The following is a 13614-nucleotide window of genomic DNA, read 5'->3' as shown; positions in this document are numbered from 1 at the left end:
TCTGGGTATTAACAAAATACAAATTCTGGATATTTTTTTGAACTTTTATAAAGTACATGAGTAGTAATTATGTGAATTAACAATAAGAAATTTTATGTTCCTAGACAAATGAATATTTTAAAAAGTGAATTCTATCTAAATTAATTTAAAAACTCTTGGTATCCTCAATTTGAGTTTCCAAATTTAAGCTTGATTTTTATAAAGTAAATTAACTTTTTATTTCTATTATGTGTATAAAAATATATATATATCTGTGCATAACTAATTCAAGTCTGAAAAAGATTAAATAGAAAGTGGAATTTGTCTCACTATTTATTATAGCAATGTGCCAATCTGAGCAGAAGAGAACATTCAGATGACATTGATGAACGTGTGAACTTAATATCCTACAAAGATGGCAATCTAAATCCATGAAAAATATTGAATGAATCAATCGATGAAAAAATAAGTCTCTGCATGGAGCAAAGATTTTAAAGGCCAGACATTTTGAAGGATTGAGCTAGGGTGGTAGAAATGTAAATAATGAAGAGGTCTCAGATTTGTGATATATTTTAGAGACAGTGCCACCAAGACCAAGAAGGCCTGGTAACACAATGGCTAATTGAAAAGTGGGCAGTTTGAACCCAACAAGCGACTCCAGGAGAGAAAAACCTGGTGATCTGCTTTTGTAAAGAGTACAGCCAGAGAACCCCATGAGGCAGTTCTACTCCATAACATGGGGTTGCTATGAGTTAAAATTGACTTAATGACACCTACCAACAGAGCACAACAACTATGAAGACTTGTTAATAGAATGGATATTAGAAATAATAACAAGCTAATGAAGATATTGTGATGCAAAAGAGAAAGCATCTCTCTAGGAGGGGATTTTTTGAGTAGATAGAGTTCCTTATTCTGAGAGCTGCAGACTTGATTTTCGATGGGAATCAAACAGAGAACTTGGATAGGTTTCTCTTTTGTAATGGACAGAACAATCACAACTGAGAAATATTTTAATTTCATAAAACCATTAAAACAAAGAAAACTAAAAATCTAGATAGAAATCACTTGAAATTCACACACCAAATATTAACTACCTTCTTTTATAAGTACGTTGATTCTTTGGTAGCAAACAATGTAGCATCTAAGGATTTTATGTCGAGGTGAAAAGTATAAGTCAAGCATATAACATTAACCGGGCAGTATAATGTCTTCAAATTCTATGAATTTATTCTTAAAAATTTTATTTTGAGTAAAGCTCAGTGATCATCTGTCAGATATGGGAACATCTGATTAGCTATGAAAGTAAGTAAGTAAGTTTGTTGGGATTGGTTTATATGTGTGTATGTCTGATTGGTTGGTTAGTTTAGATTTATTTATTTATTTTTCTTTTCTTTTTTTCTTTATTGTTATTTGGGTGAAATTTTACAAAACAGACTCTTTTACACTCAACAATTCATAATCATATAGATATAGATATAGATATATAGATATAGATATATAGATATAGATATTTGTTGCATTCCTCACAGTGTAACATCTCATCTTCCACTTCCTTCCTGTGGTTATTTGGTCCCTGTGTCCGTCTTGCTTATTAATTCCTTCTTCCCTTTCTCCCTGTGCAAATGCAGCCCTTCTGATTTCCTGTGGTTGATTGTTTTAAGGAGTGCATCTCCCTGGTGCAGGTTTTCAGCTCCTAAGCCTGTTCATTATCTGGCTAAGAGTTAAGCCACAGATGTGAGATTGATTCCAGGCCCAAAGGGTGACTTAGGGCCATAGTCTCGGGGGTTTCACCAGTCTCTATCAGCCCAGTAACCAAAAAAACCAAACTCACTGCCTTCAAGTCAGATCCAACTCATAGCAACCCCTTTTTAGGTTTCTGAGGTGGTATCACTGCAGAAGTAGATTGCCTAATCTTCCTTCTGAGGAGTGGCTGGTGGGCCTGAACCACCAGCCTTCTGGTTAGCAGTCAAATGCCATAGGCATTACGCCATCAGAGCTCCTACTACACGACCAGAGCTCCTTCAGCCTAGTAAGCCTGGTCATTTTTATGATTTTGTGATTTTATTATTATTTTTTTTAAATATATTTTTAAGGAAATTACTGATATATCCCACCAGCCACTCCTCGGAAGGAAGATGGGGTAATCTACTTCCGTAGTGATACTGCCTTGGAAACTCAAGGAGAGGTCGCTATGATTTAAGTCTGACTCAATGGCACATAACAACAACAACAACAACAACTGATACATCAGTTTGTTAATGAATGATTAAAAGGTGGAGGAGGAAAAGGGATCTCTCTTCAAATGTGACAAATAGAGGCAGATTTAAAAGTTACTAGTAAAACTTTCTATCCCCTATAAATTTTCTCTAACATTCTCTGTTGCTAGAGAGGAAGAATTTTCAGTTATTAACCAACTAAGTAATGACTATTATTATAAGATGTATTGTTCTAAATATAAGATTGTTTGAGCCCAGGTAAAGAGTTTGATTGACTAAATTTACTGTGGAGTCTGAGGTTCTCAAGCATTTCAGAGCAACTCTGCCAAAGAAGAGGGCTTGTTAGACTGGGGATTCTCTAAGTAATTTGGATGTGCTCTACCCTTACTGATCATTTTAATTATGTGTAAGAGCCAGGAGAGGAAGAAAAGGAAGAAGATATTGGGGAAGCAGCCACGTAGGAAACCTGTAGTGATGGCAGTAGTAGTCAGGCCTCCTGGTTATTGCCCAAGCTTTGTCAATAACCTATTGTGAGGCACTGTAAAACCACATATTTTCCCCTATGTAGCTCATTGTTTTTTTGTTTTGTTTTGTTTTTTAAATAAGGTGAAATAATGGGGAGGGGGCTAAATTGGTGTGGTTTTATTCTTTTCTTTTCAAAGATGATCTTATTTTGCTGTAGAAAATCTCTGAACCACTAGCCTGCAATCAATTTGCAAAATACATATAACAAGACCCCTTGTAACATAGTGCCTAAGACACTTGACTGCTAACCAGAAGGCTGGAGGTTTAAACCCACCAGCCATTCCTTAGAAGGAAGGTTGGGCAATCTAGTTCCTTAGGGATACCACCTCAGAAACTCAAGGAGGGGTTGCTATGAGTCGGGTCTAACTTTATGGCACATAACAACAACAGCTATTTTAAGTAGGAAGCAAAAATGGGGAAAAGAAGGGGATGAAGCAATAGCCTGCTAACATATGTTAAATATTTTGACCAATTTTTCAACAAGTCTTCTACTTGAGACTCAGAGATAGGTAAATTTCCAAAAGTCAGAGAAAACAAATAAGGGCTCTAATATTTGAATTTGGTTTTAGAGTCTCAGGAAAGCTCTTTTTGGGAGTAAAACAGGACAACAGTAATGAAAAATAGCCGTGGAAGGTAAGCATCACACTAGCTTATTCCACCTCTCAGCACATCAGGGCCCAAATCTTTTTGGAGAGTTGACTCAAGGGTTGGGCAAATGGGCAAGCTGTTCCAGATATTCAGCCCACCCCTGAACTAAGCCATGTTCCCTCCCTTGTAACTAGTAGGCTTCACAACAGGTATGACCTAGTAATTAGGAAATAAACAGTCCTAAATAGAGTCAAGTATAACCTATAAAACAAACATGCGGTTTGACTACAAATTGTCTTACCGTTGCTGGGGCACTGGCGCTTGTGGTTCTTGCTAAATGCCTGGCCCTTTTCTGGGATTTTGCTTCTTTTTCCCTGAAAGAAGGCAAAGAATAGTATAGTATAGATGTGCTTGCCCAATTTTTTATAACAACTTACACTATAAACTTAATTTTATCCTGTTTAATAGCCACAGACTGCTGTCCTCAGCCCAGTCTGGTATGTCATAATTACAAGTATGTCCAAAATTGGACACAATACCCCAAGTCTCTCTGTAGTGCTGAATAGTATCCCATGCATGGCTTTTTGAAGGAGAGCTTCATCAAAGCAAGAATCTCCACCTTTATTTTCATAACTAACTACCTCCCTTGAATACTTCCAATAGCCTAGTAGTCAATGACACTAAAAGACATCTGTTTCATTGGTGAACTGCTTTGTTTCAAAGACCATATTCATATTGAACAAGAATCTGCCTGCCTATCGGTTCCAACTTCTAGGGACCCAGAGAACAAGACAGCATTCTCTTCCAAACATGGTCCTTCAGCAATCTGGGGAGGATTTTAATGCCTCACACAGTCTCTTCCTTTTCAGATTAAAATTTTAGGAGCTCTGGTGGTGTAGTGCCTAAGACATTTGACTGCTAACCAGAAAGCTGGCTGTTCAAACCCACCAGCCACTCCTCAGAAGGAGACTGGGCAATCTACTTCTGTAGAGACACCACCTAAAAAACCCAAACAGGGGTCACTATGAGTCAGAACCGACTCAACGGCAGTGAGATAATTTACATAGGTAATGAAAATAATAATTGATGATTGACTTTCAAATGATAAATTCTCTTTGGGTTATAAGGCATTTTTTGCTTTAAATTACACTTAAATATATTTTCCAGTAAATGTATTACATTCATAGTATGAGTTTCCTATTGAAACTAACATCCAATAGTAGAAGAAGAAAACTTTATAGTCAATAATACCACTGCTGATTTACAGTCAGCTTTCAAGAGAATAAGAAAGGATGGTTCACACATTCCTGGGCATCCCACACCTTCAATCTTGTCTTACCTTTTTTACTTTCCCACAGTCTTTTCTTTAGAAGCAGTACATATGATTAGAACTTCATTATCCCAATATTATGGAATATGCCAAACTAAATCCCCTGACGCATATCACCTGGCATTTAAAAGGCCAATTATCACGTAATTATCTTAAGTGTGTATGCTTAGTACTGGTTTGGCACCAGTAATGATGTTTTGTCCATGGTCAGAATTTAAAGATGACTTTCCTGCTCAAAAATCAACTAGGAATCTCCAATTTGGAGATTTTTAATTGATAATTCAAGCCCTCCTCCTCCTTTGGGGTGTCACTGAAGAAAGGAAAACAAGTTAGGAAGCTTTGGATAGATGTGGGTAAACTAGCCCTTCCAGCATCTTAATCCATTCTGAACTGCAGAGAACTGGAAGCTTCCTGCTCCCTTTTAGTCTAGCTCATCCTCCCATTTAACCCAGATGTCAAAGGCAGTGACAGCTTATAAGCTGTTGTTGTTGTTATGTGCCGTCAAGTCGGACTCGACTCATAGTGACCCCTCCTTGGGTTTCCAAGGTGGTATAACTATGAAAGTAGATTGCCCAACCTTCCTTCAAGGAGTAGCTGGTGGATTTGAACCGCCAGCTTTCTGGTTAGCAGTCAAGTGCCTTAGGCACTATGCTACCAGAGCTCCGGACAGCTTATATAGACAGGATATATCCTGCTAAATCCCTCTGCTGCTACAAGGAGTATCTTCTCAGCCTCTAGGGTACAACAGAGTCAGATTGTAACCAGCCCCAGAAAGTTGACTTTCTCTCTTAAATTCTTTTTTCCTATAGCCAGAAAGTTCAGATTGGATCTATACTCTCTACATCCTCAAAAGACTAGAGTGCTGCATAGCAGACACACTGGAATGTTTTTGGAATACCACTTGAGTGATTTTTAAAACTTTTCCAGGTAGGTGGCAATTTGTCCAATTGTATCTGATGGGAGTTGTCAAAGTGAACCACTAAGCACTTTTATTTAATCTTCTAGATTTAGAAAAATACATTTGAAAGGAAATATGTGTGTATATATATATATATATATATATATATATATATACACATACATATGCATATATGATAGTCAGAAAACAACTAGTAACAAATACTTGAAAGAAACAGGGTCTTTACTTACAATATCACTTTGCACATGGTGCATTTTTGAATCAACATTATTCCATTGGGGTTTTCGTAAATAATTTTATCATGGGGACAAAATAATTTTCCACTTTTCATCAATGCTCGAAATTCATTGCATGTTTCCTGAGGAGAAGATAAAGAAAGTTTTGTTTACTTAAATCTCATCAAAACAAGACCTGAACTAAGAATTTCCTCAAGCTGTGTTACTTAGTGACCACCAGCCTCCTTGATATGGAAGGCATTCACTCAGTTGATACAGATACCCAAACAAAAATAATGATTCTGGCTCTTCTATTGGAGATGGCCTATACACCTACTGAACTTTCAGCTCACACAATTAGTGATGTAGAATGTATAAGAGACTTGAAGTCAAAAGACCAGAGCTTGCTTTCCAGAGTTCTCATTTATAAGCCCATGAGTTTTACCAAGTTAACCTCTCAAAAGCTCAGTTACCCTATCTGTAACAATAGGATATATACATACATACATTTCACAGGTTTTGTGAAGATTAAATATTGTAAGTATGTAAGTCCCTCAGAGAATGCTTGCTACATATTAGATATTCAGGAAGCAGATTCATCTTTTCCTTTCTTTCTTCTCTTTTACTATTATTGTTGAGTTTTTGTTGTTATTGCTATTATTAATATTATTATCATTGAAATCTGCTAAAATTACACATATCGAAGTATCTAGAACAGTAGGCCAAAAAATCCTTTAAAACAGAATATGAATGTGTTGCTGGAGGAATGAGACAAAGTGTGTGAGCATAGAAAACTGTTAAGTACTTCTGTCAACTTTTCCCAAAGTGTGTACTGCAAGAACCAACTCCTAGAAATGTTCATAGTCACTGAATGAAAAGAGCATTCCTTGCTCAGATACATTTAGAAAACATATTTCTAAGGCATTTGACTGCTAACCAGAAGGCTGGCAGTTTAAACCGACCAGCCACTCCTCAGGAGGAAGGTTGGGCAATCTACTTCTGCAGAGACACCACCTCGGAAACCCAAGGAGGGGTCAGTGAAGTTCCTATTCAGATATCCATTGCCTATTTTATATTTTGACCAGGCGTACCATAAATATCTGTCACTGGGGATACCATGGTGAACATAACAAACGTAATTCCTTACAACTGGGTACCTTTTCTGTAAGGAACCAAAGATCTTTGATAACTCATGCACTATGAACACACTTGATGAATTGTAAAGCTAATGAAGCTTAATTTTCAGGGCTCCTGCATTGTCAGATCCCTCTTCCAAGTCTCTGGCAAAGGCCCAACCATTTCTAATTGACAAATTTGTATGTTTTTATATTTAAAAGCCCCCATCTTCACCTTATCCCTACCACAACCCATGATCAATGGAATTAAATTTTGTAAGCCTATGGCAGTACTGTACAGCTTTCCCAATACTTGTTTGCACTTTTCTCTCTTTGCAAACCCCCCTCTGTTTTTGCCACATTCTCATAGAAGTATGATTTTATTGTTCTGTGGCACATTCCTCAAGATATGTTGCACTATACTTTGGTTTTGCTTTCTTAGAGTAAAATGTCAGTGGCAGTGCTATTTTATTGTGGTGACAAAATAATTTTTTGTATCAAGTATAGGTATCAGGATAAACCATTTTGCATAATAGAATAAAGGACTAGATCTTTAAAAGTGGTGATTCATTCTGTTTATTCACTCATTTATTCATTCAATATACATTTACTGAATGCTTGTCAGACACTACTCATTCTTTTCTAGGAACTTAAAATCAGTAGTGCATTTGCATGACCTGGTGAAATAATGACTTAAAATATTGTTGTTGTTGTTGTTGTTATGTGCCGTCGAGTCGGACCCAACTCATAGCGACCCCTCCTTGGGTTTCCGAGGCAGTATCACTACAGAAGTAGATTGCCCCATCTTCCTTCCAAGGATTGGCTATCAAAAAAAGAATAAAAAACCAAACTCACTCTCATCAGGTCGGGTCTGACTCATAGCAACCCTTCCTTGGGTTTCTGAGGCAGTATCACTACAGAAGTATACTGCCCAACGTTCTTTCTGAGGAGTGGCTGGTGGATTTGAACTGCCAGCTTTGTGGTTAGCAGTCAAATACCTTAGGCACTATGCCATCAGAGCTCCCTATATTCCCTATAAGTTTAGAAAATTTACTGGCTCTTTAGAGCAAGCCTTTAAATTCCAAAGGCTTCTTTTGTGTTTGTATTGATTTTTTGTTTTGTTCTGATTTTTCAATAAAAGAAATTCTGTCTAAAATTCTTCAGGAAAATCAAGCCTTTGCTGTGACACTGACAAACAGTACAGCCTCTTCCAAAAGACTGAGTTATAGAATCCATCCAGCCTACTATATCTTTATAATAATTATCCAATAAGCCAACACATACTTATGAGATTATAATGTTCCAGGCACTTTGCTGAGGATACAGCAGTAAATAAGGCAGAAGGGTCCTTGCCTGAATGATGTTTACAGTATAATGGATAATGATGTACCTAATCTACCTTCTTATGCATGGTAAATTGATCAGAGCAATTAATGGTGAGGAAGAATTATTAATGGTGAAGAAGAATAATTAAATGATATTAGAAACTAGCCCTGGGAAATTTTTCTAAGGGTGACCTACTAAAATATCTCTAAGATTATTACCATCACTTAATGATCTCATCTGTAGGGATTTCTGGCAACAGATTGAGAACTGGGTCTCATAAACTCTGTCTGGTCTCTGATTATATGGTATCCTATGCCAAGTATGCAAGTTGCTGCTTAGCTTGCCAGCTATAAGAGATTCTAGAAAGTCTAGATAAAAACTTTATCATAAAAATCAGGGCAGAGCCTCATATCTTTATAATAGTAATACAACCTTTGTGAGGGAGGTCTTAGAGTAACATTGAGAACAGACTTCAGATATCATGAATGAAGTTCTACATACTTCTTGATGGTTGATCAACAAAGTGTAACCTCAATCAGAGTAATGTCTGAATTGGATTTCTCCAATCTCACAATTAGATAAAACCTTAATTCCTAGAAAGGCCCACTTTACTTACAGATAAGTAAATGAAGCTCAGAGAACAGGTTAAGAAATTATAGTGTTTAACATACTATGAACTAAAATAGTATTTTTTTTTTTTGTGTGTGTGTGTGTGTATGCCACCAAATGATCCAATTTATTCTCTTATGAAATGGAGGACCCTAACAATTGAAAGCAGTGTTTATTTTTGTTTCCTGTGGGAACTGAGATATCCTCCAATTTACTACAATGGAGAAGGTTGAAAACACAGAAGACCTAGGCAAAAAGTCATTCTAGGGGAGGGAAATGATTTTTCAACAACTGTTTAGTTGCAGGCCAAATTCCAGCCCCTGGCTTGTTTTTGTTTTGTTTTGGAGTTCCTATTTGTGTTATTGCTGTTGTTTTTTCCACATGTCTTGGAAACAGTGGAACCATCTAGGGCCAAGATCTTCCTTGCTGGTTGTGATCTAATTTGCTGTCTTCCATTGTTTCTGCCCAGCTACCATAACAAAATTCCCTAGCAGTTAGCACCTCCCAATACAAGTGTTAAATCTCTAACAAGTTTGTTTTCTGGCTTCATAATAACCTTGCTGTGATGGAATCCTTACAGATCATTACAATACTTTTCCATGCTATCCTGGTTCATGTTTATAATATTCATCATGACTTTTATGGTGCCAGAAAGAATTCAAGCTACTGAACTTGGAAAATAACAAAAATTCCAACACCACAAGAAAGATCAATTCAATAGCTTTCATTCATGCCAAAATGTTCGTAGACTATTATCACAAATGTTTCCAGAGAAGCACTTTTCTTTTAGTTTGTCTTGTTTATGCCAACATAAGAGGTAGCTAAACTTATTATTTTAGAGATTTTTTCAATGGAATACACTTTAGTGGTAGGAAAAGAGCAGTGCAATTTTTTTAAACATCTACCAAAAACCACCACCCATTATTATGGAGTGTGACAAAGAAAATGGTGGCACAGTAAGATTCACAGAGTATCTTTCATTTTGCTGATATAAAGGATCCAACTGAGTGTGTTCTCAGTTCCCCAAAAGCCAGTCTTCTTTTTACTCTGTGGTCGTTTCTGTACCTCTCTTCATTTAGCAGACTCAGATGAAAAAACAGCAATTATGATAAAATTCCCTATAATATTCCCATAGAAAGTTTCTTAAAAAAACAAAAAAAATGCTACATTAGATTATTTCTATCTGTAGTTTTAAGAGTTTCCATGTAGAGAAAAGACAGTTCACCTTTTCATTCTTTTTATGTCCATGACCTTTGAGAGACATAATACATATTTGCTACATACTTAGCACTGTATTGGGAGCTCTGGTGGTGTAGTGACTAAGGCATTTGACTGGTAACCAGAAGGCTGGCTGTTCAAACCCACCAGCCACTCCTCGGAAGGAAGGTTGGGCAATCTACTGCCATAGTGATACCACCTCAGAAACCCAAGGAGGGGTCACTATGAGTTGGACCCAACTCACGATAATGAGTTTGGTTTGGTTTGGTTGTAGCACTGTTATTAATGGCATAATAATGCATGTGTGTATGTATGTAATTGATCCTTTTGTCTTCTCTTTCAAATAGATTTTAAAAATTAAGTTATAGAAAATTATTCTTTTATTTCTCAAAGCAAAGACCTCTGAGAGTTGGTAAAGCATCAGCCTGCCTCTGCTTCTACTGGTACTCCTGCCTGGTCTGCTCAAAGTTGCATGTATCTACATAGTTGACCCCCTATCACCTGTAGATTGTTTTTCTAATGCCATCTTGTCAGTGAGAACTTCCCAGACTCTCCCAATGAGAACTGATACTACCTCCATACCCAGCAATTCCTGCCCTGCACTCCACATTGTTTTTCTCCTAGCACTAATCATCATTTAATGTAGCAGATACACCTCTTCTGTGCTTATTAACTTGACTATTTTTCCTCAGTAGAATATGACTTCCATGAAGGTAGAAATTTCTCTCTATCATGTTTATTTGGAATGTCCCCAATATTTCAAAGTGTCTCACACATAAAAGATGCTCAATAAATATATATTGGATAAAATATGCATAATGTTCTGAAGCGACAAGCCTGTTTTGCATTATATTTATCAGAAGACTTACTCAGTTTCCTATGTGTGTCCTAGCCTGTTCAAATATTAACCTGAATGAAAATAAGTCACCAGTTGATTTCATTTTTTACTTGCTATGGAAAATAAAATAACTTAGGATGTTGGATTGCCTCTTACAGACATCCACCATCATCAATTCATTGGTTTTTCTCTCCATGTGATTCATCTCTTGATTCATAAAGACTATTTTCTGTGTTTTTAACAAAAGTTATTAGTACTCATCAGGATATTATGTGTGTATTATTAACTGTAGGTGTTGGCCACAAACCATTTTTCTTTAGAGATCTTGGAATAGAATCAATGAACAGAAAAAGCAGGACTAACCTGATTTTCATCCTCACTGGCAGCATCTGGGACAAAAATACAGACACCAAAGTTAAGGGAATATAAAATATTCAATAAAAATATAAACTATTCATTCAGTGCATTGTCTGTACTGCTTTAGCATCAGTATGTGGTACAACACAATTGTTTTTGAACACATTGAAATTTAGCAGGATAAATAAAATGAGGGTACTGCTGCAAAAGATCAGTGTATTCACTCCCAAAGGTTCAATAACTCATAACGATCCAATTATTTTGAAAATAATATTCATTTGCTTTCTGATCCCTGGCAACATATAATTTCTAACAGGTCCTTTTAGAGTAAAATAAGGCAGTTCCTCGATACTGCCTTGGAAACCCAAGGAGAGGGCGCTCCTTGGGTCAGATTTAACTCAATGGCAGTGAGTTTGGTTTTTTGGTGATATGTCTATTGACTGAAAATTTAAAAATATATACTGGCAATTATATACTTGGAAGTATTATTTAGACTGAAGATTGCCTCATATATAGGTGTATGTGTCTGTGTATGCATAAAATTCTACTTTCTGGATTCTAGTGACTACTGCCTCAGTATAGCTACAGAAAGAAAAAAAAAAAAGAAATCTGGCAAAAATCAAGATTACTAAAAATCATTAGATGACTCCACTCTGATTAACAGGCTTTTCTGTATCTACATACTAATATTAGGAAAGTGGACAACACTTATGTGAAATGATCTTATGGACTTTCTGTCTCTAAAATTCCCTTTGCAAAATGTAAATGCTTCAGAGAAAGATGACTCTAGAGAATCTGCATTCCACACAAAATTAAATAGCAAATGAAAAACTCATCTCCCAGTGCCCACAAAAGGCCTTCACATTTTAGGAGAAATACTTTCAATTCATTTAGGATTTGAAATCACAAAAAGAAAAATATGTTATAAGGCACAATTGCTTAAAAATAAGAACACATGATTGAATTTGTTTTAAAAATATTTGTACATATGATAATCCATACACTACTTATATATAATGCTAAAAAGATATATCATATGTTTATATTCAGTATGAATTGCTGTGTTTGAAAAGGGGACAGTGAATAAGAATCTATTAGCTTTTTAGACCTAATGCAGAAGTAATAGAAGGATTTCCCATGGATAAATATTACATGATTTCAAACTATAAATTTTAGATTATCTCAAGCTACTGTAAACAACATTTTTACAGTATCATGTCTATAATTATTAAAAGCTCTATACATAGCAGGCTATTTTCAGGATTTTTTTTTTTTTCCTGAACAAGTCCCTTCTCCAGGGCTTGAGATGTGTGGCAAGAGCTTTAGATTCCATGCAAATTGCTCACCTTGTATGAGGCAAAGAGCCAGGGTCAGAAGCATTGGTGCTATAACTATCTTCATGGTGAAGATGATGCAAGTGGTTACAAGCCTGCTCCGTGGATTGCTCAGCTGGTGCTCTAAGACTGAACCCGTGGAGATGCAGCTCACTTTTATATGAGGAAGCTTGTGATGTGGTTTACACCCACCTCACAAGGCAAAATTATAAAACCAGTTATACAAGGTCACGCTATGCCACACCAGTCTATGTTCCATCCTATAAGGAACTTGTCAAGGTAGCAGATTTGAACAGGTAGTCTTTTCATGACATAGTAACATATTTTCATGATAGCTCTCTCAGAAGACAATTGATTGGCTTCAAAGATCCTTCTCAAAATTGAAAATTCCATAGTCCTATATGATGAGCTCTGGTAGCATAGTGGCTAAGACACTTGCCTGCTAACCAGATGGCTGGCGGTTCAAACCCACCAGCCACTCCTCGGAAGGAAGGTTGGGCAATCCTACTTCCGTAGTGATACTGCTTCGGAAACCCAAGGAGGGGTCGCTATGAGTCGGGGCCGACTCGACGGCACATAACAACAAACAACAACAATATGATGACTGAATTCCTCGGCAACACCAGACACACTACCTTGTAACCAAACATGTTTTCTAACTGGACTGCTTCGTAATTGGAGGGGAGGGGAAAAGAGGACAAATTGCTTGTCCTACGGGAGGTTGGACAATCTACTTCCATAGTGATACTGCCTCAGAAACGGTATCACAGTATCTAGTCAGGTTCCACTCGACGGCACACAACAACATCAGTCAGGTAAATATTTTAAGATATGCACATCTGTAGGAAGCTTCTTATAATGAGAGAATCTTGGGCTCCTGTGCTTCCCTGTGAATTCAGTTTCAAACACATAAGTTAGAGTGGGATAACTTTAAGGGATAACCTAGCAAAATTCTCACATTGAATACATGGAGAAATGGAAACTCAGAGAAGGAGCAATGACTTTTTCAGGTTAGATGGGAAGAGCAGAGCTGTCACTGGAA

The 13614-nt window shown here is 36.8% G+C and overlaps 1 protein-coding gene across 1 annotated transcript in view; it reads right to left on the bottom strand.

Moving 5' to 3' along the window:
* Window positions 1–12639, bottom strand: part of SPINK5 (serine peptidase inhibitor Kazal type 5) — a 106460-nt gene extending 93821 nt beyond the window's left edge. The window contains exons 1-4 of the mRNA XM_007943647.1: window positions 12585–12639; window positions 11245–11270; window positions 5791–5918; window positions 3613–3685 (exon numbers count right to left, since the gene is read on the bottom strand). Coding sequence (XP_007941838.1) covers window positions 3613–3685; window positions 5791–5918; window positions 11245–11270; window positions 12585–12639 — 282 coding nt within the window. The remainder of the gene's footprint in view (window positions 1–3612; window positions 3686–5790; window positions 5919–11244; window positions 11271–12584) is intronic.
* Window positions 12640–13614: the final 975 nt, after the last annotated feature.

The sequence above is a fragment of the Orycteropus afer genome, unplaced genomic scaffold, assembly GCF_000298275.1.
Source record: "Orycteropus afer afer isolate SDZICR_OR568_19922 unplaced genomic scaffold, OryAfe1.0 scaffold00110, whole genome shotgun sequence".
NCBI lineage: Eukaryota > Metazoa > Chordata > Mammalia > Tubulidentata > Orycteropodidae > Orycteropus > Orycteropus afer.
The sequence above is the reverse complement of the archived record's forward strand: the minus strand, read 5'-3'. Positions and strand labels throughout refer to the sequence as shown.